At 39.9% G+C, this 26,673-nt stretch overlaps 4 protein-coding genes across 6 annotated transcripts in view; 3 read left to right on the plus strand and 1 right to left on the minus strand.

The window, feature by feature from the left end:
* The window catches only part of LOC106656897 (brain protein I3), a 61,639-nt gene extending 56,141 nt beyond the window's left edge, over positions 1-5,498 (plus strand). For both annotated transcript variants that reach the window (XM_014378058.2, XM_014378060.2), the window contains 3 exons: positions 2,601-2,949; positions 3,330-3,484; positions 3,558-5,498. In XM_014378058.2, coding sequence (XP_014233544.1) covers positions 2,871-2,949; positions 3,330-3,484; positions 3,558-3,689 — 366 coding nt within the window. In that variant the 5' untranslated portion in view covers positions 2,601-2,870 and the 3' untranslated portion in view covers positions 3,690-5,498. The remainder of the gene's footprint in view (positions 1-2,600; positions 2,950-3,329; positions 3,485-3,557) is intronic.
* On the plus strand, positions 4,542-9,735 carry LOC106656893 (cysteine sulfinic acid decarboxylase). Its single transcript, XM_014378053.2, has 4 exons — positions 4,542-7,292; positions 7,671-8,190; positions 8,551-9,175; positions 9,267-9,735. The coding sequence occupies exons 1-4, from the start codon at positions 6,993-6,995 to the stop codon at positions 9,499-9,501; spliced, it is 1,680 nt and encodes a 559-aa protein (XP_014233539.1). The 5' UTR covers positions 4,542-6,992; the 3' UTR covers positions 9,502-9,735.
* An 894-nt stretch (positions 9,736-10,629) lies between these two features.
* LOC106656892 (alanine aminotransferase 1) lies at positions 10,630-25,488 on the minus strand. 2 transcript variants are annotated; one of them, XM_014378050.2, is made up of 5 exons: positions 25,365-25,488; positions 18,698-19,346; positions 12,890-13,023; positions 11,847-12,759; positions 10,630-11,403 (listed from the first exon to the last, which is right to left on the minus strand). In XM_014378050.2, exons 2-5 carry the CDS (start codon positions 19,178-19,180, stop codon positions 11,125-11,127), a joined length of 1,809 nt encoding a protein of 602 aa, XP_014233536.1. In that variant the 5' UTR covers positions 19,181-19,346; positions 25,365-25,488; the 3' UTR covers positions 10,630-11,124. The 2 variants fall into 2 exon arrangements, with proteins under 2 accessions (XP_014233536.1, XP_014233537.1); XM_014378051.2 differs by lacking the exon at positions 25,365-25,488 and adding an exon at positions 19,840-19,922.
* LOC106656894 lies at positions 20,026-22,353 on the plus strand. The gene has a single exon (XM_014378054.2). It carries the CDS (start codon positions 20,996-20,998, stop codon positions 22,190-22,192), a length of 1,197 nt encoding a protein of 398 aa, XP_014233540.1. The 5' UTR covers positions 20,026-20,995; the 3' UTR covers positions 22,193-22,353.
* Positions 25,489-26,673: the final 1,185 nt, after the last annotated feature.

The raw sequence follows: 26,673 nt of genomic DNA on the forward strand, positions 1-26,673 counted from the left end.
ATGTCTGAAGATCACAAATAGCCAGTCATAAGTAGATTGTAATTAACTTCAAATGAATCCTACTTTATTGGTAACAAACTTAAAAAAAAAAAAAAATTAATTTATTCAACTAAATCGTAATAAAATCACGATTTGTAGGTTTATACGTTACTACTACGTTTGAAATGAAAAACTAATGTGACATTTTAGTTAAATAACTTTTATGAGCTCATGCATCATTTATAATTAAACAATCAGGTATATTTACATAAAACAAATAAAGCTATGAAATTGGACGTCTTAGATGAGCATAGATGATATGCTCAATATAGCGACAGTAATGAAAGTAATCATGAATTAAATATTTAGAGGATAGATTGAATATGAGCTTATTTATACTGCACTTATTGGTCAATTATATTTATAAATTAATAAAAAATTCAAACCATAAGTAATAGATAAGTTAATAAAATAAAAAAGTGATTTATCTATAGGAATAAAAGTCATTAATAGCGGTGGAAAGCTCTTAACCAAATATTTCAAAGATGATTTATAAGTTCTGGTTGAATCAATGAAATGTATCTTTTCGGATTTACCATTAAAACACGAAATGCGTATTCGAAGGAAAGTAGGCGTACGAATTTCTAGAGATTTTAGAATTTCGCGAATGAAAATTTTCTAGAAATTTCTAGAACTATCTAGAGTTTCATGTACGAAAAAGAACAATTTTGTGGACAAATTTTCCCCTAAAATAGACAAATCTAATAAAAATAATCATTATAAATATAAAAATTCCAATCACATTTAACTGTAATTGTATAAATTAAGATTTTTAATTTTACAATAATGTATATTCTGATCTATAAAGGTCTGATTTCAATTTATTAAATCTAAGTCGTTGAAATTATATTCTTAGACATACATCGAAGTAGTTATTCCCATACAAAATGTCATTTTAAGTCATCCATTTTGAGTTGAAAGTTCAGTTGACCCTTGAAATAAGTTAAATATCGTTTTACTAATTTAATTTACAGTATTGGATTAAATCGAATACTTAAACAGTCTAATCAGTAATCAGTTACGGAGTAAAGTTACTGCCGTTGATTCATAAAAACTTTACGTGTAGTTTCAAAAGTTTGAAAAACTAGTGAAGCTAATAATACAAGTAACTCAATAGTTGTAAGGTACAGGCTACCACGAGACTTATAGAAATCAGTAGAAAATTCTATATCTTAGTTCGTAAGATTAGATGTCGTTTTGGAAGACTCTCTTTACGAAAGTCGAATTCAATCTAAGTCTCGAAGCTTCTTCTAAAATAAGAACGAATTAGTGATCTAAGATAGTTTACAAATAAGTAAATAGTAAAGCGATAATGTGTTAAATCATTATTTAGGGAATGTTCTAGATGCGCATAAATCAATTAAAATAAAAATAATAAATATCTTCGAATTAAAATCGTTTCATCTACAATTTAATCTATGATTCTTCTATGTGGATGATTACTGCGTTTACTTAGTCGATAGCAACATGAAAATTTTTCCGTATTTCTACGATAATGATAACTCATTGTGTTCTGACTGCTCCAAAAATGTTAGGTATTTTCCTTCAAGCATATCTTAAATAAACAAAGCAGATTTAAAATTTGACTTCGAGCTTAAAAAGTCATTGGTTAAAATTTTAAATGAGCATATTTGAAATGAAATTATATCTCAACGTTTTTGTAACTATATGAATTCATCTTTGTACTTCTACATAAGAATATTGATACAAAAATCTGTGATATGTTTTTCCGGTATTTTTAATTGGTCCATGAAACTAAATGGGTTCTTGTTGTTTGCTTAATTTTTATAAAATGAGTATCGTTATGTACTCAATGCATAGGGACAAGATATAGGATCGCGGCACATATAATGAATTATATTCCTAAAATGAGAGAAAAATTGAAGCCACAAACGATAGCTTAGCTTGTAAAACAAGAAAATATTTTATTTCATGGCAATTGAGATATAGAAGGGAACAATTGCAGGTTTTTATATTTGCATATTCGAGTGGCAATAAATAACCTAATGATTTTAGATGAGTCTTAAATTGATTGTGACATTTTCAAATATTTTCGATTGTTAGATCAGGAGCGCGAATTCATCCAAAAGTGCGAATTGCGATGACAACCGATAGATAGCTTTTAAAATTTCTTGGGCACAGTCGCGATTCACTCTTTAATCATTGGGATATTTTTGCCTTTGCTGTTGTACCGGGGTTGACGTTAGTTATTTGTTACTCCAGAAAGAAAATAACCTTACCTTCTTAATTTGTTCATACGAAACTAATTCCATAAACCTTAATAGCTAGCATACGAAAAAAATATTATAACGAAAAGAAGTACCTGAAAATTAAAACAATATCCACTTCGGGTTTTCGTAATTGACATTTATCCATTATCAACTTGTAAATTAGTTACACTAGAGAAAATCTTATAAGACTTTTTACGATCGTCTTTTTTCAGTAACCCAAACACACCTTTTGTACGATAGACGCGAGCTAATAATTTACTCACTGAACTCATGCATATTGCAACGAAAATTTTGCTTGGCTCCTTATCCATGTTTTTCATTTCTTCACAGGCTTGTTGCCGCTTGAGTCTTGACACTTCTTAGCTCGGCAGCTCACCGATATTGCCCCCTACTACTCCTCTCAGTGGCTGCATCTAACACATATACACACAATTGAACTGCACTTGCAAGACTTCTCGCTTCGCTCCTATGATATGACTAAGCGACCGCGAATCAGCTGTGTTTGTGAGCAAAACTGCGTCGCATACGTTCCGCAGCGTTTATTATTTTGCGAGAAAATTTAGTTGATTTGTCCCGCTTTTTGTAACGAAAAAGCATAATATGGACAACGATAAAAGTCCACTGCTCCAAGAGAGAACAGACAAACCACCACCTTACACACCCACACCCACTACCCAAGGTGAGTTGCATTTGCGAACTGCAAATTTTTTAGGTTAAATTCTTGAACTTCAGCTATTGTTGATTATTTTGAAGATTGTCATTTGACTGTCTACTGTCATCTGTTGAAATCATTATCTATTGATTCAATTGTTATGCATTTTGAAAATAAAGTTTAAGTAATAGATAAATGATTTATAGTTAAAGCATTTGGTGATGTTATTTCCAGTTAATTTATTGTGTAGTTTTACTATTATTACATTTAAAGTCAAATTCTTTCAAAATATTTGTTAATTCCAATTTGAAATAGGTCATTACTGCTAATTAAGCTCAGTTAGTTTGAAGAAACAAGTTAGATATCTTTATAAATATAATAAAATATTGAATTTGAAACACTTTTAGCATCTTCATCTTGGCAACCACCTCCAGGGTATTTTCCTTCCTCAGAAACCTCATATCAACAAGCTTATACACCTAGCAGTTATGGAACCACACAAAACACTACAACAATAATCGTTCCTGAAATCATTCTAGTTGGTGCATGTCCAGCGTGTCGAGTTTGTACCTTTAATTAGTTTTTATCAGTCACTTCAATTTGTCAGAATTAAGCAAAACAATGTCTTATTTCAGATCGGCGTATTAGAAGATGATTATCCCTGTTTAGGAATTTTTTGTGCTATATTCTTCTTTCCGCTAGGTATTCTTTGTTGTTTGTTGCTGAAAAACAGGCGATGTTCTAATTGTGGTGCTTACTTTGGCTGATACATGTAAAAGAACTATCTAGTTGATGAAATATTGAAAAATTCCAAAATTTCAATCTTGAATGCATCATGTCAGAATTTATAGTGGCAAATATTTATAAATTTGCATTAGTGCCTGGCTTTAATACATTTAATTTTTCTAAATTAAATTCTATGAAGATATTAAATTTTCTTTACTTTGTTATATCTGTGCGTTTTTGATGTTTAGGCAGGATTCTTATTGATCAATTAAGGTATAGAATTTTGAGCAAGCAAACTCTTATTTATTACATATTTAAGTAAAATTATATAATATAAGTATTCACTATAAATATTAAAATGTGAATGATTGTTGAACAGTTTCACTTAGCTGGCAATCCAAAGTGGACAAAAGTTATTCAAACAGTGTAATTTATAGACTCTTCAATCTTCAAGTGAAATTTGAACATTTTCAAAGAATATAACTATATCTGAATATTTTTAATATCTGTTAAAACTGTTAATATTGCTTTTCTACTCAATTTGTGATAAACATCAATATATAGAACGTAAGTGTTTTGGTATTAGCTATGATCAAATATAACTTTTTTTTAATTAATCAAACTTACAACTTTTAATCAAAATATATTTAAATAAGTCCAATAGAATTTATATGTGTAAGTTATGTGCAGTTTTATAAAAAAAGCTTTTGTACATTTAAAATTTGATACTTTTATGAAATTGTTAAAATATATGATATTGAATTGTTGAAACCAAAAAGTTATAAACTTAATTCGTGAATTATGACAAGGTAATTGAAAAAAAATTATTACTATTAAGTGTTAATATAGTTTTTGAAATATATACTTACACCAATCATAAATGACAATGATGTAGTTTTTTTACTCAGTACCTGATGATTAATACCTAATATTTACTAAATTTCAACTATTATTCGTTCAAGTTAATCTTATTTGATTTATAATGTAGTTTATTATTTATTTAATCTTTTGATTGCTTTAATTTTGACTGATTGATAAACTATGCAAATAAATTATTTGAAACTTTTATTTCTTGAACAAAGTCAAGTGCTCAGCGATATAGATATCCAAAGCAAGCAAAATTAAACTGGACAAATCCTAAATCGAGAAGAAATGTTTCGTTTTCTGATGCGATGGATGGCGGCCCCCCACAGGAACTCGTCTCTCTCTCTCTCTCTCTCTCTCTCTATAACAATGTGCAATAATTTCAAGGTCGACCCGTCTCCTCCCTCGGGTTAAAATAAAACTGCGCCGCTCGAAATCGAATATTTTTCCGAATTTGAGAAGCGATTTTATTTTATATTACACAATTATGCAAGCCCACGCCGAGTAAACTTGATATTGCTGCATACATATTAGAGGTGGCACATGACGTGCTCGACAACCTGTTGAATTAAGATTAATAAAAAAGAAACTTATATTTAATCAGCACTTTTGCGCGAAGCAAAATTACTCATGCGCCAGTTCGATTACCGAGAAATAGATACGTTTTCAGGTAAAGAAGGTAGGATATGGATCGAAAATTTGAACATACAAGATATACAATTTCTTTCTTCTTCAATTTTTTTTTTCAATTTTTTCCCGGTACGCGACGGTGCGACCGGAGCACGCATGTAAGCGACATGTGCACGCACTTGTATTACGCGTCAGCGTCGTCGACTCTTATAAACTTTGTTATCTCTCTCGCCGGCTTCTTCGTAATATTTAGGCCAATTACGCGAGAGGCATCAATCAAACTATATTATTTAAAAAAGACAGACGCAGAGGTAAACCGTTTTATATAAAATGAAAATAATGAAGAAAAAAAAAAAGAAATCATAGCCGATCACGCGCCGCATTCGACGCTCTCGATAACCGCCTCATTGCATCATAAATTACAATAAACATATATACGTATATAAAGTCAGCCACGAGCGCAGACAGACACACACGAAAACGAAAGTAAAACCCATCGTGTGTCAGATCATTAATGCGTGATTCTTCTTTGTCATTTTTCATGAACACGCGACCGCCACATGGGGGGCACTCCACGCGCACGAGGTGGGTTCGAGAACGAGCTCGAGACGCTACGTCGTCGCAGCGACTCCAACGAAGCAACGAAGAGATGACGACGTCACATCGTGTGCTGCACATTAGTATATTCGAGTTGGATCGGCATCTTGTATTTGCCTATAAAATCAAGGACGACGACGAAAGGATGGATGGATGGGGAATGGATCATCAAGAGAGAGAGAAAAAGAAATTAAATACCGGCAATTTTCTCTCGGCCAATCATTATGCTATGCCTATGAATGCGGCTAGAAAAGATCATTTCCATAGCGCACACACATATACACATAATTCGTTCGTCCTAAAAGACTCCGCGTAGATTCGTGTCGAGGACCGATCGAATAATTACGCCTCATAACATTGTATCATACGCGCGATAGATAAAAAAAATGTCGAGTTTATTAACGATCGATATATTCGAGACGCGGTGCTCGTGTCGCGGCGCGTCGATTACACAAACACATTATTCTCCCGGTTTTTTTATTTTTTGTTCTCCTCTTCTTTATTTTATATATTACGGGATCGTTTAATATAATGAAAAATTCATCGACGCGTTAAAGACGTCATTAACGATTTATTATGTATACGTATATAAGAGCGGATCGGTTGTTGCTCTCGTGCTATTTCGCAATATGGGTAGAATCGTGTCCGACTTTTTTGTTGAAAAAAAAAAAGAAAAGAGCGCAGTAGCAGAAAAAAACCATTATCAGATTCCCAAGTCCCCCCGCACACGTGTGTTGTTTCGTTTCGATACGCGGCGATCGTCATACCGTACATTACATACAACAGAAATTATCTTCGGTTAAACCACGTCCTTCGTTCTGTTTTATAATATTATTAAGTATGTACACAGACATACCACAGATACTACACGAGCGAAGCTACGGTAGTTAGCTCGAGATATGCGTGCCTCGTTGTATCTGTTGCTGCTGCTGCTGCGCGCGCGCGCTTATAGATCTCCGATATATATAACGTAAATTGTACATGCGCGGCGCGCGGCGCGTGGTCGGCTGCGATTCGTTATAAATGAAGCCGTCCGCACTTCAAACGCGTCCAGACGCACTTTAACGGTGATACGCGCCGGTTTATTGTGACAGGTAGAGCCGAGCCGATCTTCCCCCCCGGCGAAACTCGATACCCAAACGCGAGTGTTCGGTATTATTAGTTTTTTTTTTCAATTTTCAAATTAATTTTAAATTACGTCGCGTTCGCGCACACACACAAATATACACAAATACACACACACACGCATCAACATGCCGGAAACTCTACAAATCGAGGGTTCGACCACTACGACTACTATTACGCCATCGTCGATCGTCAGTGAGAAAATGGAACTGACCAAGAACTCGAGCCAATCATCGTTCGGCTACGAGACCGACGACAAGTCCCTTTATACCGAGGACCAAGACAGCAGCGATTGCTCATCCGACATGGACAGCGGCCACGGCGAGGACTGGCCCGAGATGCGCTACAGCACTCTCATACAGCCCGCGATCCACGAAAAATTCATCAGGGATGCCATGGAGCTGATACTCAAGGAGGCAGTGCTTGGGGTGAGTTCATTGTTGTTATTGTTTCTTTTATGATACAACATTGTAATAGCTTCATAGTATAGCCTTGACCGAGAAAAATAATAGAAAAAGCTAAGTGCTCTCTCGCTCGGTAGTTTCTTGAGTAATCGTATTATTAACTTATGATTGTTCGGAGAGAGAGAAAGAGAGAATTGAAGGAAAAAAGAATCTCGGCCTTGGCTACGTATATTACAATATTTACGCATCGAGGAATAATTAGATCGATCGTTTCATAATACGATTTCCAAACGTAATTACATCCTCTATCGTAGAGGCAAAAAAAAAAAAAGAAGAATATCACGAATTATACATTTGTTTAATCGAATTTTGCTCGATTCTCTCTTCCCCCCCCCCCCGCAGGGCACGTCTCGCGACAACAAAGTGGTCGAGTGGACCGACCCCGAGGAGCTCCCGAAGAAGATCGACCTCGCGCTGCGCCAGCACGGCGAGTCGCACACGAAGCTCCTGGAGCTGCTGCACCTCGTCACGCGCTACAGCGTCAAGACGGGCCATCCTCGCTTCGTCAATCAGCTCTACTCGTCGGTGGATCCGTACGGCCTCGTCGGCCAGTGGCTCACCGACGCCCTCAATCCGTCGGTCTACACGTACGAGGTGTCGCCCGTGTTCTCGCTCATGGAGGAGGTGGTGCTGCGCGAGATGCGACAGATCCTCGGCTGGCCCGACGCCGGCCGGGGCGACGGCATCTTCTGCCCGGGCGGCTCGATGGCCAACGGCTACGCCATCAACATCGCCCGGCATCACGCCTATCCCGAGATCAAAGAGCAGGGATTGAGCGCGTTGCCCAGACTCGTCGTTTTTACCTCGGAGGACGCCCACTACTCCGTGAAAAAGCTCACGGCTTTCCTCGGCATGGGAGCCTGTGAGTACAATGAAAAATTAGAAAGTTCGGCGATCGAAATGATTGATAAAAAAAGAACAAAGCAATTGAAAGAGTTTAAAAGTGAAGTTTTTTTCTAGTTTACATTTTATTTTATCTAAAATTAAATCTAATGGTTCAGATCCTAATTATTAAATGAAAAAAGGAATTAAAAGATTTTCACAATTGTTTTATTTTAATTTAAATTTTATTAGTAAGTCAATGAAGAAAGTAAAAAAATTAAACAATTAAATTTTATTTAAAGATCTTAACTAGTTCGAGTAAAATTTCAAATTGAAGCACGAAGATATTATAATGAATTTGAAACAAATGTCTCACGTATCTATATCTTTTCGCCAACAGCCAACGTATACAGCGTCAAAGTCGACGAGGCCGGCAAGATGCGCGTCGACGATCTTCGCGCCCAGATCGAGCGAGCCATCGGCGAAGGAGCCCGACCCCTCCTGGTCTCGGCGACGGCCGGCACCACCGTCATCGGCGCCTTCGATCCTCTGCGCGAGATCGCCGCCGTCTGCCAGGAGTACAAGATCTGGCTTCACGTGGACGCGGCCTGGGGCGGTGGCGCTCTCATGTCCCGCGCTCACAGACACCTGCTGGACGGCGTCGAGCTGGCCGACAGCTGCACCTGGAATCCGCACAAGCTGCTGGCGGCGCCCCAGCAGTGCTCGACCCTCCTGACTCGTCACCAGGGTCTGCTGGAATCGGCCCACGCGTCCAAGGCCGCCTATCTCTTCCAGCCGGACAAGTTCTACGACACGAGCTACGATTTCGGAGACAAACACGTCCAGTGCGGACGTAGGGCCGATGTCCTGAAATTCTGGACGATGTGGAAGGCCAAGGGCACCGACGGTCTGGAGCGTCACATCGATCGGCTCTTCGAGCTGTCCAGATACTTTACCGATCTGATCAGGCACAGGCCCGGATGGCAGCTGCTTCTGGAGCCCGAGTGTACCAACGTTTGCTTCAGGTAATTTATACGATACCGATACCTTCTCTATGCAGTTTCCTCGGAACAATATGAATTTTTATTCATTTCTATTTCTTTTCTCTTCCAACAGATATATCCCAGAGTCGAAAAGACATCTCGAGGGTGAGGAGCTCTCGGCAGCTCTTCACAAAATTGCACCGATCGTCAAGAGTCGCATGGTCAAAGAAGGCTCCATGTTGATAACGTATCAACCGATCAGGGGTCAGGCCAACTTCTTCCGGCTGGTACTGCAGAACTCCGGCCTAACCGAGGACGATATGCTCTTCATCGTGGAAGAGATCGAGCGATTATCGAAAGACCTTTGAACAATGACGATAATGACTATAATAATAAATAAATGACACGACGATCGTAGTAATTCTCATGTAAAATAAAAAATTAGTCAAGCGAATTCAATGTTTGCTGAAAGTATTAGCTTTATAAAATTTTTTATTAGTTTGTATAGTCTCGAGAAGCCACGATATGCTGGCGAGTAAGCAAAAAAAAAAAAGATGTATATAGAACTAAGAAGCAATAAACTATAAATTATTGACAATGAACAAGTACAGTGTGTACCAATGATTGATTTTTAATTATTATTTATTTTTTAATTAAAAAATACAACAGAGCCAAGAGCTATGAGAAAAAAAAGAACATATAATTTTTATTATTGTAATTGTTCTGGCTTGCTTACAATTCGAATTACAATCAACACAAAGTCTCGCGAATTACGCGCGCGAGAAACAAAGAAAAGAAAAAATTTTTGTTCTTGAAATTTTGTGCTATGTAACGTACGCTTCACCGCAACGTGTACATACAGCAACGTTTATCGAGGCACGACACCATTATTTTTATTTCGTTTTACGTTGATAACACCTAATTAGTTGAATATTTCATATTACTCCGTAGGGTGCAACGCGCTGCTGTGTTTCATTATTTTTACACGCCTTTTTTCTTTTCTTTAACTATCTAATACCGCTGCATTCGTCATTCTTTCCATTCCACTCGAGCACTTTAGTCTCGGTGGCTCAATTCTCGCATTGTTTCGTTCAATATCGTCATTTATCAATAATGAGCAAAACTTTAATAATAATAATTATATCACTAACTTTTGATATTCATCAAGGTAATTGTTATAGTATACTTTTTATCAATATTTGCATATTCCAAAGCCATAAAATTGGCCATTCTGTCGCATAAAATTTCGCAAGTCGTAAACAATTAAATACATTCATTGTGTTTAATAGATGTTGGATATGCATAAAAACTCTCGTCAAAAAACAATCAAAGCCTCTGGCGCATGGTATACCAATTTATTTCATTTATTGTGTAAGCACCTGTTATTATTTAAAGAATATAATTATAATAATCGTAATAATAAAGAGAAAAAACTGTCAAAAAGCAGTTCTATCACGGTGGTTTGTATATAAATTCTCAATCACAAAGCTTGAAAATTCTGTTTTTTTTCTTTTTTTTTATTAAAAATGAATCCTTTTTTGTCGGATTATTTTTGTTTTATTTATATCTAGACATTCAAGCATTTTTAGATTATACATATTGTTTATATTAAAGTCTCAAAAAAGTATATGGAACATATTCTGTTACTTAACACATTCTTAATTACTTTGCTCTATTACAGCAATTGTTATCGTTAATTGTTTTTTTTTTCTTCTTTCGCTTTATTTACAAAATTCCTTCTTTTGTCTGAAGCGTCGTACAACAGGAGGGGATGGGGTAACGTCGATGCGGAAAATTAATATATAGTAAGAAAATAAATCCTAACAATTTCTTTCCTAGCCTCGAAACATTATTCTTTCGTTATAACTTAAGCATAAAAACTTTCTAGATCGATTCCGTACGAACGTCTTTTTTTACATAATTAATAATCAAATATACAGTTTAGCACCGAACATCCTGTACAAAAGATGGGCTCGTTTTTTTTTCTACGCTTAACTGTACTCCTTGAGGAACTTGAGATGAAACTCCTTGAGGATGCTCAGCATGGACTTGAGCTTCTCCTTTTGCGGCAATATCGTCGTTCTGAAGTGATAAGTGTTGGGCTTCTGACTGAAGCCCGAGCCGGGTATCACGCAGATGCCCGTGGCCTCGAGCAGCTGGAACGCGTAAAACGTGTCCGGTGTCTGGCCCGCGGCTTTCGCGGCCTTGATCGCCTTTTCCGGCATCTCGACTCGCGGAAAAACGTACATCGCGCCCATGGCTGGATTCACCTGTTTAGATTAACAACAAAAACGAATTAGCATCCCCAGGGGAAAACAATTTCAGATAAAATACATAATAATGTAAGAAAACGTAAAATTACTAACGATTTCGAATAGATCATTTTGACTTTATTATGTTTCATTACGTTTCATCAAGTTTTATACCTTAGAGAAATGAATAAATTTTATGAATTAATATCTCTTTTACAATTCTACTTTGAATAAATGAAATATAAATTCAAATTCAATATCCATAAAACAATGTGTAACAAAGTGTAAATCAATTTTGCACTTGAAAAAACACGTCATAACACCATCGTTAATGTAATACCATGTTTATAAATGTCTTGGCTGTCTGATATCGTTCGTAATTTGACACATTTTTACGATTCAATATTCTATTTTGACTCTTTTTATAAAATAAAATTTTGTCCATCGTGGCAAGTACTCACTTTGTATCCGGGTATGGAGTTGAGCGTGTCGACGACGAGTCTCGATCTCTCGGCCAACGAGCTCAGTATGGACTTTTTCTCGCTCAGGAACGTCTCGTACGAGGGCTCGCCCTGTCGCGGCGGATTCACCACGACGTCCATGGCGGCCTGGCCCACGGCGGTCGGGCACAGAGTGGCGGAGATCGACTTCATCAGTATCGCCATGACCTTGGGGTCCATGTTGATGATCTCGGCGTAGCCTCCGCGCAGGCCGCACTCGCCCATGTAACCCTTGGAGATGGACATGAACGAGGCCAGCTCCATGTGACAGTAGGGCTCGCCCATCTCGGTCATCACTCGCTTGAACGAGTAGAAGGCCGAGTCCTTGTCGTAGACGTTGTCCTGATAGACCTCGTCGGCCAGCAGGAACAGCTTGTTCTTGTGGGCGAATCGCACGATGTTCTCGATGTTCTCACGGGTCAACACCTGACCGGTGGGATTGCCCGGATTGATGACCACCAAGACGCGCGGATTGCTATTAGCTTTGGCCGCCTGGTAGGCTCGCTCGAGCTCGTCCACGTCGAGGCCCCACTTGTTGTCCTCGTCGAGGTAGTAGCCGCACTGCTGCAGGCCGAACTCGGAGATGGTCGCCGAGTAGAGGGGATACTGCGGGATGGGGATCATCACGCCGGTGGGCTTGCCGTTGAGGCGCCCGTTGAAGAGCTTGAGGAAGGCCTTGATGCCGTCCGAGGCGCCGTTCGACAGGATGATGTTCTGGTGGTGGGAGGGGATGCCGCCGTCGCGCTCCTCGATGTACTTGGCCGCGTGACGGCGCACCACGTCGATGCCCGCGGACTCGGTGTACGAGCCGATGCTGCAGCCCTTGCAGCCGCCCAGGATGGCTCGCGCGCGGTCTTTCGCGTCCTCGGGATAGCTGAGGATGAAAACAGAGACGAGTGTAAACGAACGTTGCATAAATGCAGTGTTGCGCAACGACGCAGCGCAGACCGAACACACATCCGGTCGATAGAGCGAAAAAGTTTGCGCGCCTGCAGCGGACTCACCTAGGATCTTCGAGTAGTTGCGGATTGAGCGCCAATACGAGGACTTGTCGCAGAAACGTGATGGGTTTTTGGCCCATCGCGTGGGCGTCGCCGATATTGGCCTTGATGACCTCTTTGAAGGGTTTCTTCACTCCCTGGATGAAAAAAAAAAAGGATTCGTTATTACGGATGCAAAACAACGTTGACGTCGTAGTTTATAGCTCATTGCCGCAGAGACAAATATTTGCTTTCAATCCGCTTCCGTCGTTTTATTGAATAAATTATAAATATTTAATCGAATAAACTAACGTTCATTTAAATTGACTGGTTATTCGTGATTTGTTGAAATGTTCAGTTCGTTCAACTAAATATGTAATTGATTCTACGAAACATGTTTAAATGAATTAAATCAAATTATTGCTCTCATTCTGGTGTGTCGATTTTCACCAATTTATTAGTGATTTAATTGAATCAGTGGTTTAGTTTAATCAAACATTAATCGATTCGATTAAAACACACCGATAGATCGAACCAAATTAGTATTTTTCTCTCTCGGTGTATCTGTATCATCGTTCGAACGAACTTTGCCAAGAGCTGCGATTTGCCTGCAGGTGTATCATATACCTATACATATAAGTATAGGATAGGCAAAAGTCATGCGCGTACAGGTGTGTCACGATCGCACGCGGAAGCAACAGGTAAACGATATACTACGTATGTAGTACGCGCGGGTATACACCGGTTCGTTTTCGAGACTTTTCTTGCCTTTTTTCATTTTCATTTAATTTTTTATATTCTCTTTAGACATTTTTTTTCGGTTTCGTTGAAAAACAAAATTTCTGTTGCCGCCATGCTGCAGGTATCTCGTTACCTCGATAACGACGCAAAAAAAGACGAGAGCCACGATATCGCGTTGCGGATGACGACGTTGATTCTATAACACGCGCGGCAATGCGAAGAAAACTATATACGTGACATAGGTATATAGTTTTCAATTTCCCGCATCGCGGTGAACGCTTATATTTACCGAAAAATCGAGAAAACGTCATTATCCGAGCGTCGCGCGACTTGCAAATACAGACCTTTAATTGCGTTCAAAGCTCGTGTGACTTGTTTTTTTTTTTTTTTTTTTTATTCTGTCTCTCTCCCTAGCTCGTTAAAGATCGAGTTAATTGAGATACATTTTTTTGACCTCTGTCAAACCGCGAATAATAAATAAGCAGTCGCGAGTTGATGAAAAATTCGCGAATGTCAAACTATAAGTCGGGCGAGCCGAGTGAGTGTACAAAAAAGTCAACTCTTTTTCTCTCTCTCTCTCTCTCTCTTTCTGCACGTGCGAAGCAGTATATAATCAAAAAGCCGAGAGAGCTTTTAACGAGCGAGCTAAATCGATAACGGTTTGTAAAACGTCGTCGCGCCTTCGACACACACTCGTGCATGTTTAGTATACGAATTGCGTCAATTGCTATGTACGATACACATTGTATGTTGTTTCTATTCATTCGCGGTATGCTTTCTCGCGATGACTAGTGGATATTTATGCTTAAAAAGACAATATAAGAAAGAGAAATGATTTGTTGCTGCGCTTGATACGCTTCAATTGAACCAATTGAAGATTGTCAGTATATGGTTGATTCTCCCGAAATCTGCTTTTTCGGGTATGGAAAACGAAAAAATGGTGAAAATTTTTTTGTCATATTGAACGGCGCGAACTAGTTTACCCTTTTTTAAACCATAAAATATGAATAATTATTGAATCTGGGGCTTTGAGATTTCGTTTTACGAAAACTATGTCCGATTTTATGCTTAAAATCGACTATTTTCGGTTACGGAGGTGACACACACGGAGGTGACAAATCGCTGCTTTGATCAACTATGTAAGAAAAATAAGAAACGCACAAAATTTTCCGCACAACCCGAAATTTGGTCATGAAAAACGAGTCTTTTGACGGGGCGAGCGGTTAAAAAGAATGATCATAGCTCGAGATATTCATGTCCACGGAGGTGACCGTTTTTTTGACACACGTGAATTTTTCAATAGAATAATTATCGCAGCATCGATAAAATGTAAAATTTGAACCCGCAACCTACACCAATCGAAAGCTGGGCTATAATACTTGACATTTACGTATCTAGCGACATCAAAAATGAGTTAGCGACCCAAAGCAGGCGGTATGTTTGAAATTATTCAGAAGCATGATTAAAATCCGAGACATTTTTCAATTGCGTGGGAAATTTTTTTAAAACATTTTTCAAAGCCCTATAATAGACTTAAACTTTACTCTGGATGTATAGAAGCTGGTCTCATAGTTATTATAGGGTCAGGTGCTAATGAGAATGCATGGTACATGCAAATAGAGTTGATTTTGAGATGTAGACATGCCACGGAGGTGACATTTGGCATGTATATCTTCACGGCAAATTTAACTGACCCTAAAAAATTGAAATATTTATGTCCTATCATGAAGAATACAACAATATTGAATGAATGACCGAGCCAGTTTTGGCTCATCTTCACTAGTTTAAGAATATGGCATAAAGACATGCAAAAAGCAGATTTCAGGAGAATCAACCATATACGAGGCATGCAACAGTGCATCTGGAGCACATCAAAGATCAGAAAGACTTGTCTGTTACTATTGCTTTGTTAAAACTTTTATTAAAGATTTTTACTCGAGACTCTTATTAAATATTGACTTTTGGTTCATAAAATAAAACAAAAATCAATAACCTGCTCGTATCACGGTCCTAATCTCGTGTACGTATAATTACGTATTTTACACGCTCGCAATTCGGGTTTTGCATTTTTTTTTCCAACTCTCCAAATGTGTCTACGTGCGAGCGACCACATCTTATACGTATACAAAAGGAGTCTTGTTATAATACCGCGTCTAAACAGATATCATTATATGCGGAACTCCAAAGAGCCAAAGAGCGAGCGAGAAAGAGAGAGAACCAAGATCATCTCCGTGGCATACCGATGGAATCTTTTGCAGCCATTATAAAAGATCTCCGACCAAACACAAAGCACCGCTGCTGCTGCTGCTGTTGCTGCTATTGCCGCTGTCGAGGTAACGATCTCGAAATTTCTCGCGCGCACGCGGGGCCCGAAAATCGACAGGAAAAAAACCCGAAGTGGCGTGTCTCGACTCGTGTAAATACGTATAACATAATATAATCGGAAGGGGGGGCCTAATTGTTGGCCGCTTGTGTAAAAATGCCTGCGCGCTGCAGAGGAGTAACTGACGCAACGACGACGACGACCAGAAAATTGCCCGGGCAATTGAGAAAATCCTTTTTGTATCTCGCGACTTTGGACTTTCCGATCCCACTCGGGCCGAATACATTATGAAATTTAATAATAATATATATTAAAAAGTACTACGTGCGTATATGTATGCGTCAAGTAAAATATAAGTCATACGTACGGAAAGTTGGAGGAAAAAACTTTCCACGGTCGATAAACGCTCAGCAGCGAGCCTTAAGCTCATAAACTATATATTAATATAACGCGATGTGTGACCGGGTTCTTTTTCTTCTTTTTTATGTTATTATTATATCCGCACACCGGGAGCGCAATCGTAAATCGATATAATGTCAACTAAAAGTCGCGGTGTGTCTCGTGCATACAAATGTAAAGGTGAATTCGATAGTTTCGTCGAGCCCGCGAAATTATCGTCATTCAACGAAACATTAGTAGGATATAGCTCGTCACGTATTGTATAAACCTCAATTCGATAAGTCAACAAAACTATTTCATTTTAAATCTATTGCGTAAGATTGTATATACACACACACTCGTAATCTCTGAGCGATTCGCTGGTGGCATTTCACGAAGAATCGTAAACCAATCGTGCTGTATCAACACGACGAGGCATCTAACTCGTACCATGCGATGGAAAAATTGCACATACATCGATAGCTCATACTTACGACGATGAATTGTATAAGGCAATGTACTCGTTTTCGAGCACAGAGACAGACGATGCGTCGACCGACCGACACCGAAAAAGGAATCGTGAACGAAATGCCTGCATAAAGTTTTGTCGTAGTGCACAGTGCATTGCGAGCACAAAAACTCGCTTACATTTCCGTCTCTCTCTCTCTCTCTCTCTCTCTCTCTCTCTGTCTCTTTCGTTTTTTTTACATCACATCGCATACCTCGAATAAATTGTATACATACAGACGCACTTTGCACGCGGTGGCAGCGTTGGAGGAGTCACGCGCGCGTGCTTGCATATATAATAGCGACAGCAGCAGCAGCAGCTGTGCGCCTCTTCCTCGAGCAAAAGTTGAACGAACTTCCTTTTTTTCGCGTGTCTCCGTCTTGATAATTACGCGTTCTTGGTTCAAAGATGATTATATACAGACGAAAATCATACGTATACACGAGACAAAAAAAAAGGTACCGAGGCGCGCGTCATCGTTGCGTTGCATCCTCTCTCTCTCTCTCTCTGTATTCGCGGGAGCATGGCATATATGTATATCTTATCTCGAACGCGCGCGCGAGACACGATTACGTATATAAAGCTCGCTTCTCTCTCGTGGGCGTGCGAATCATCGACCGGTTGTCTCTGTCTCTCTCTCGCTCGTTCCTTTATCCCGTCGACAGGCCTCCGACTCTTTTTGTTGTAATACGACGGAAAATCAATCGCGACCCTTGAGAGAGATAGTAGAAAAAATTGCCCAAACGTAATCTCGTTTTCGTGGATAGTATAATAGGCCCTCGATATCGAGCTTTTGTCGAAACAAAAGCCTCGTCTGCATCGACTATAGATGATTTTGACTACGTACAAACATGCACGTATGCCTATAGCATGTGTCCTGAATTATATACGGGATATGGTACACGCGCGTGACGCGACGCACGTATATACGGACAGACAGGCAGGCTTCGCTACTACGCGGAAAAAAAGAGGAGCAATTTTTGTAACGAGTTACGGTACATAATAGTACGAGTTGATTCGAGTGTGTGTGTGTGTTGATAAATGAGCAGCGCTCGGACACTCGCGAGACCACTTAATTAATATGTCCTACTATATGCTACGTATTAGTACGCGATGTAGATCGAGAGCTATCATACATACATAAACATGTACGCGTACGAAGCGTGCGAAAACAATAACATCGTTGAATGGCCGAGTACGTATACGACGCGAGAGAGGCTCGACACGTATATAGACACGGGCTGACAACGGTTGGAAGTTGCGTACGCTCGAGACAGGCAACTTTTTGCAAGAGTGTGTTTAAAACAAAAAAAAAAGAAGAAAAAAAAGCAAAAGAGGAAACTCGACGAAACGAAGCGAGAAAAATGTAAAAAAAAAAAAAAAAAAAACAGCAACACAACGCGACGCACATTACGATATAGGACGTAAGCGCTACGCCATTTCGGTAACGAACGTTTTTTCTTTGTACGCGAGAACGCGGGGGGAGTTTTTGCATTATTACACGGTACAGCAGACGGGGGTAGTTTCCATACGCACGAGCAGAGGCGTGTACGCGTATACCAACGTCGCACGCATAAAGCCAAAAGTTTTAAATTAAAATGTTGATACTTGAAACTGTCGATTGAAAAAGTCATCGCGTCCGCATGCCAACGTAAATATACGGTGCTCCCGCAAGCTCCGATCGCGTCGTCTATACTATACACCACGCGTAAGCGCGAACGCGTATATCTGCGCGCGAGAGCTTTTTTTTTTTACAATTGCGCGTCGTCACCCCGCGAGACACACCGACCGACCGAGCAAACGACGCACACATAATATCAATGCAATAGCTCGTTGAAAACGAGCTTAAAAAGAGAGGAAAAGTTTTAACGTTGTTGCTAACCTTCTGAAGCTCCTTCTCGATCTCCAGCGCCCTGATCAGCAGCGGCCCCCTCACGGCGTACTCCATCTTCACGAGATTGTCGTAGACGTTGTCCATGGTGAGGACCTTCTGGGCTGGCGCGCACTGCGTCGCCGCGTCCCTTATGATTATCCTCGTGCCACCAGTCATGTTGACTCTTCCTCTTCTGTCGATGTTACTGCTGTCGCTGGAATTGTTGCTGATGTTTCGTTGCTGTTGCCGTTGGCTCGAACAACTGGACGTAGACGGTAACAACGTTGACGAGCGACGATCGAATTTGTTATTAACGATGCTTCTGCTCGGCGCCGTGGCGCACCGACGACTAACTATCGCCGTAGCTGTTGATGGACTACTGCTCGTGTTGCAGCAGCCGCTACTGCTACCGCCGCCGCCGCCGCGATGAAGCAGCAGCAGCATGTATTGCGTGGTGCGCGCTGCCGCGCCGCTGCCCCGCGACTTCGACATGCTGGATACGCTTCGATGTATGGCGTGTAGTAGTAGTAGGCGAGTGATATATATCGCCAGGGATCTCTGTGCGCGAGAGATGGAGATTCGATTTGCGAAGCTGCTGACGTGCCCCTGCTGCTATGCTGTTAACGTGTATCGTTTGCGAGTCGGTGATAATATGTACCTGCCGACAAGGAAATCAGTGTTTATTCGTTGCTGACTTTTAAATGTCTTATTTACTACGTTTTTGACAGGTTAAACTCTAGATTCTACTGTACTCTTATCGCACACTGGTGTTTTGAAGTAGTACACGGGGGGATTGTATTATAACGCGTGTGTGTACGTGTGTGTATGTGTGTTATAATTGACGTGTGCGCGCGTCACTATTCCTCTGTATATATGCAGTTCATATACACAAACGCACCGAAGCACACGCGCACACTCGAGCGTACAATATGTATATCGCGCGACGAAATCGGATCGATGGTATATACCTCCGCCACACACAACCAATTCGTGTATCAAACGCGATACATAACTCTGGGGCAGATTATTCCGGTTCACTCGTGCGGACGATTTCGGTGTGTTTGGATCGACACGACGGTGGATCGAACGAAAGAAGATAGAGGACAGGAAAGATGAGAAAAAAATTATTATTCTTTTTTGTTTTTCTTTACCCAAAGCTTCGAGCTCAAAATATCGCCGACGAGAAAGACAGAGACGAAAACGAAACAGCAGCTGAGAGGGTGTTAGCTGTGCGTCTGGCCGGGCGAGCGTCGTTGTCGTCGTCTGCTGTCTGTGACCTGTGAGTCCGTGACTCACAGACAAAAGGGGGTGGTGGTGCGCCGGCGCTCGCCCGAAAATATATTTTGCGGGTGTTTCGCGCGCGAGAGCGCGAATTTTCGAAATTACCTCGCGCAAGTGTGCTACATAAAAATGCGCGTCGGAAAAAAAGTTTATAATTTTGATTTGAGTTCAACGATTTTTCTATATTAAAAGAGAATACTAAAAGAAGTCTCATTTGTTAGATTTTTGATGAAAAAATTATCGTGAGATTATATTTTCAATTGAGTATAAAACATGAATAGGACTGGTAAACTCGTGCTCTAAGGTTCTTTCGTGAAGGGCTCATACCCATCATTTTTTATGATTTAAAATTAGCATTAAAAAATTATATTTTTCGAGAGAAAATATGAGATTTACCACGTTTTATAAGGAAACTGACTGGATATGAATAAACAGTAGCTTTTTTAAATATCAAATGACATATGCCACACATACGTAAATGTTTATCTAAAAAAGTAGATTATCTAATTTATGTAAAGAATCCCACTAGAACTGCTCTATGCGCCATCTATATTCGAACCGCTCAACGACAGACAAAAATATTTTCGTCGATGTTTCTATACGTCACATTTTATTACACGTGCAATCCTCTAATCAGAGTCTATCTCGTTCTCGTGATCGCGAATGAACAAACACGGCAATCTATAGTAGTTTTTATACGAATTGTAATTTACATCTCGCTTTTTAGTCACGGTATCTAGTTTCAATTGAGCTGATAAATATTCTCTTTTTGGGTGTGTCTCTTTCCAATGTCTTAGTGCTGTTAATTTTTCAACTATTTCTGACGAATTATCATCGAGGGAGGCTCGTCAGTCAGTCAAGTGCTTGCACACCGATGACAATTCATTATTTTCCTTGTGTAATTTAATCTTATCAAACCCGTCGTCGTCATAAATAGGATTCGTTTGCAGCGTGAAACTTTAGTGCGTTTTAAATTCTCCAATCGATAGTACATATCCGAAAAATAAAAAATAAAACATTTGCAACATGAGTGAAAACGAAACAAACACTCTCTTGAGTCGCGACGATGTGCAGCAAGCCGTGCATAATGCCCTCGGATCGGGCGCTCAATTGGTCGATTACAGTCTCAAATCTATGTCCGGCGATAAAGTGGGATTCGCCGGTGCGCATCAATTTTTGCATATCGAAGCGACGAGAAACGGTGAAAAATCGACTCTTCGATTGTTCGTGAAAACTCTACCGTACGACATACCGGTGCAAGTGGCGATGATCGAAAATTGCAAATTGTTCGTGAAAGAGTCGAAATTTTACGAATCCGTGCTGCCGAAATTGATGGAGAGCATCAAGGACAAACATTGGAGTGCTCTGTGTTACTTGGCCAAAGAATACGTGCTGATCCTCGACAATCTCAAGGACAAAAATTTCGAATTGAAGGGAATGAGCTTGAGCGGTTTGCACATGAAATCGGCTATCAAAACCTTGGCCCTCATGCACGCGTCGGCCATGATCGCCGAGAAAAAATTGGGCAAATCCTTCCTCGAGCTGTATCCGGAAGTCTTTCAAGAGGCAGTTTGGACGAGAACGACCAAGTTCTACGATTGGTACACGTACGGAGTCGAGGCGGCGGTGGCGGTGGCCAAGAGGCACGGATTGGACCACGCCCGCATCGGCCGAGTCTGCGGCGCGGTGTTCGAAAAGGCCGCACCGTCGCGCGACGGCAAGTGGCGCAACGTCGTCTGTCACGGCGACACCTGGGCCTACAATTGCCTGTTCGACGAAGCTGCTCCGCTGCCGAGATGCGCACTGGTGGACTTTCAGATGGTTCGCTACGCGCCCGCGACCTCCGACGTGGCCACTCTGCTTTACTTGGCCACCAGAAAAGACGAGAGGAGAAAGATCGAAAAAGATACGCTGCGACACTATCACAAGGAGTTGTGCAGTGCTCTGCGAGAAAACGAGCCGACGATCGAGCCACCGAGCCTCGAGTACATCGTGGCAGAGTACGAGGACATGAGACTCATCGGTATGGTGCACGCGATGGTCGATAGGCCTATAACTCAGATTCTCGAGATCGAGAACTCCGACGATATGGACAGCGGGGATGCGGGTATGGGCATCGTCTTCGGCAAACGAGACGAGTTGGTGATGAAGCTCATGGACGAACATCCCGATTACAAGGATATGGTGCTCGAGCTCATTGGGGAAATCATCGAGTACGCGTGAACCGTCGTGTGAATCGTTAACAATCCAAGTGTATTTTTGTAATTGCATAATTGTAATTATTGGAACTTCAAAGTATTTTGTACGCGGTTTAATAAATTTATAATAATATTGAATCATTAAACAATTTTTAACGTTAAAATTTAAACCTACTTTTACTCTAAAAAATTGTTCAATTTTCAATTGATATCAGAATTTTTAACTAAAAAAAACAATTAGAAAAAAATCTTTTTCTAAGAATTCTAGTCAAAATCACACTTAATATACCATCTTTTTTACTTTTCCACTTGCAGATAAAGGTACTCGCCATCTAGTTGGTGATGCTGACTTTAAATATGATCGAACTTTCATGAATCTTTTGATAATTAAAAATATTTTATAAGGCTTAAATATCTGATTGAATTTCAGAAATTGTTGGTGTATTACATTACTAAAAAAATTAATTATTATTGACACATAAATTCCCAACGAAGATTTATACGTAAAAATACACGTACGTTTAGTAAAATTTAGTACTTTTATTTGAATGTCTAATATTTTAAATTCTGTACTAAATTTACAGTTTTTTATCAGCGTGTTCAACACACGAGATCACTTTTATTGTGTAAAAGTCAATAATGTACGTCAACGATCGTATTTTAAAACTCTTATGAGTTTAAAGTTATCAAGAACTTAACTACGGTTTAAAGTTATCAAGAAAATAGAGACAGAGACATATGGAAGCACCATATGCCCCGATAGAGCTAATTTTCACTGAAGTGCCTTTGCTTGCAGTTGCAAAACGAATAAAAGGTAATCGCGTCATGAAAAATTTATTGAAAAAAATTCCTATCTTCGTTCTGAACTATATTCTTCCGCCGATGTTTGAATTTTTTCAACACTGTTTGACATTTTCTATTTGAGTAATTTAATAAAGTTATAAATGACAAATATATTGTTTAATTGCAATTGTAATCGATGCTTCAGACTTATCGCTATCATCAGATAAAAAACATGTCTCTTTTTAAATGCACCCGTAATCGAGTTAAAAAGTTCACATTCTCATTGTCCCGAATTAAATTCTTAAGGGAGTTTCGGCGTTCTGAACTTCATTTAGGACGCATTGCGTAAGTTATAATAAACAATCTTTAACCGCGATAAAATAACCCACACTAGTAAACGATCTACTTCTGTATCGCGTTCAATACGATAAAGACGGCGTACTCGTGACATTTACTATCCGATCCGTTGAAAAATAGGAAGTATCGTTACTCTTCGTTTTTCTCGTACTCATAGCTAAGCTATAAGCTCTCGAAGTGGCACACAAAAAAGCACGAATAATATATAATAATATAGACGTTATTAATCGAACTGCGTGCGATGAGGTCACACACACGCGCGCGCGCGCGAGTACGCAGCGATAAATCAATGTCTCTCGTCTCGAAAAAGTCTGCATATATAATTGAAGCTCGCTCGCGCGCACAGACGCGCACGATCGCGGATAAGAGCAATATTATTAAAATTTAGAGCAAAATATTATCCCTATCGCACAATTCGAGAGGCAGCACTCGGATCGATGTTATCTCTCGAGCGGAGAACACTAATTATGCAGAATCATCGCGCGAATTTTCGCCAAAATCGGTACGGATAAATATTTATCTATTCATCTTGATTTTTTTTGTCTGAGCTCAAACGAAAATAGTCAATTTAGCCTATATAGGAGTGAACACGCGGTGGTAACCGGTTGGACTAGTTTTTGCCCAGGAAGTTTTTAAAAATTAACGAAGCATCTACGCATTTAATTATGATTTTTTTTTTTAAAGAAAAAAGAATTAACGACAAGTGTTTGTTAAAAATCACGCGTACAACACGCACGCACATAATCGAGCATGACATTTAATAGCTCGATAAACAACACCCGCGCACTCGATACTCTCGGCACATAATATAATATCGGTCGCGCCATATACACTCGATTCCTTCTCGAGTGCAACTTTTTTTTCTTTATTTCTTTGTAAATATTAATCGAACGATATAAACCTGTGCGCAGACATCAATCTCACACGTGACGATTGTCATCGCCGGCATCAAGATCGATACGTTATAACGTACGAATTGAAATGCGCTGAAAGTTTATATATTGTAATCAATATTGCATTGTGTCTCGAACGAAACGCGAGAGAGTAAAACAAGAAGGAAATAAAGAGCCGAAGAAGAAGAAAAAAATACCGACTTTGCACATTCTGCTGCATCAGCTGATACGAGCCCCCAGCGAGATACATTGCCGAATGCATTAATTACATTGTCTATGTAGTGCATATAAAACTCGTGCGAACTCGTGTGTGGTATATAATTTTGCACACACACACACGCACAGAAGTTAACCCACTAACACACGTGTGCTTCACCTACATACGAGTCCGTACGTGCACGAGTACAGTATTATAATTTCTATTAATAAAAAACCTCCAAAGCCAGCGTTAGAGCATGCCCGAGCTATATAACACACAAAATACACACGGCACGTTGCGCGGGCCAAAAATAAAATCCATCTTTGCAGTTGTGAACAAAGTGGTTTTTTGCCTTTAACGCGTCTATTAACGTCTCGGCAGAGTCGTTTTTGCATAATGTTGCATTCGGATGCGCATGTGTGTCTACGTTATTATGCTATTTCTTAAGCTCGCGATAAATATTACGGGCAAAAACTAGCGCTCATCGCTATAATATACGCTGCGTCGAACTTTGAACCCAGCAAGATAAAGTTTGACTTAGTTGCAGACTTAGCAATGCCGAGCTTTATTATTATCGCGTCTGCGCTAGAAACCTTATGCAACGTATTATCTACGATCCACCTTGAGACTGAGAAAATCAAAAAGGAAAGAAAAAACGTTGGCTCCAATTTTTAAATTTAGCAGCTCTTATCGTCCGACAACCATGAGAAACATATTTTATTTTTATCGCTCGTGTGTGTGTGTACTTATAATACATTCGCACGCGTCAAAATAATCGATCCGTCACGATTTAACTGACAAAAACACCCGACAAAGCTTCACCACACATACACAGGTACACGTACACAATCTTTCACAGCACTTGTAGTTTTATCAGCAAAAAGTAAAGTAAAATTTTTCCTCCAATTCGAAAAAAAGCCCAATGAAATTTTAACGTTTTACGAAATAGAAGGTTAATTACTAACCGTATAAATGAATGCGTTTTTATTGTTCACCGAAGAATCAGCCGCCACAGCAGCAGCAGACAGACAGACAGCTAACTCTCGATGTGTCGAATGCGCCGCCGACGCAACGCAACCACCGACTGTGCGCGAGACGCTACCGCGTGAAAAAGCTCAGAGGCAGTGCTTCTGAAAGTGTGAGAGCGAGAGAGAGAGAGGAGATGTTACATGTTCTACATTTAATAAATATATACACAGTGAGAGGCCGCCCGAAGCCACGTGATTCGCTGATTTTCACGCTCTCTTCGAATTGCCTTGAAACTTGGCCGGCGTGGGTAAATATCATACGTATGTGTGTATGCGTGCGAGTCTGCGGCAGCTGCAAAGATGCCGCGATGCAGATTTTAATACATAATGTTATGCACGAGAGAGAGAGAGAGAGTAACGATTTTATTTTCGGCCACAGGGTGAGAGGAACCGCAAGATCGAGCCAATCGTATGTACGTGCTTTCGGGAGAAAGGGTAGTACACGATGCACGAGTCGGGCTTCTTATTTGGATTCAATTCATTATATGTATGTATGCGTCGACTGAGCGACGCCGCGAGGCAACCGATCGATGATCTTGATTTCTTAGCCGCTATATACAAGTGTCGATTACCATCTACCTTGTATTACCTCGTGCACGGGTGAATTTCTTTGAAGGGAAACTTCCTTACGTGCGTAGAGAACACAAAGAAGTTTTAACCCTTAAAAAACGAATTATTATTTATCAAGTCGTGTTAATTTTTAAGTAATGTAGGTAATATATTGTGCTCAATTGGAATCAAAGGGTACAAGTGAGATATGTTTAAAATTTCTTATAGTCTTTCCATTAAAAATCGTGTCTTTTCTGCTCGTACTTCTCGTCTCTGATTTGCTTTGTTCATTGAACTTATCGGAAATTATCGTGAATTATTTAAAACCTGAGTGAACGAAAGTTTTATTAAAGTTACAATTCTAAATTTTCATCCGTTTGTTCGCACAGACGAAGTAGATCCGCGCGGTCCATTTTTTCATCGAGCATACGACGAACGACATACGGCAGACGCGATTGGCAATAATCATCCGTAAAAAGATCGGCTACGAACATTTCCAGATGTGGCCTTATCAGAATGTTTGCCAGGGGCATTTTTACCACGAGATTCATGGCTTCGTGATGTAGGCCTCGAAGCAAAGGCAAGCTCCAATTCTTTATTTTTTTCAAAATCGAGTAACCTTCGTCGTAACTTAACTGACAAATTTTATAAAGCGAAATGTCGTTGTTCAGCTTAATGCCCTCCAACTCAGCAATTT

Source organism: Trichogramma pretiosum, unplaced genomic scaffold (genome assembly GCF_000599845.2).
Source record: "Trichogramma pretiosum strain Unisexual culture from Peru unplaced genomic scaffold, Tpre_2.0 scaffold14, whole genome shotgun sequence".
Classification (NCBI taxonomy): Eukaryota; Metazoa; Arthropoda; class Insecta; order Hymenoptera; family Trichogrammatidae; genus Trichogramma; species Trichogramma pretiosum.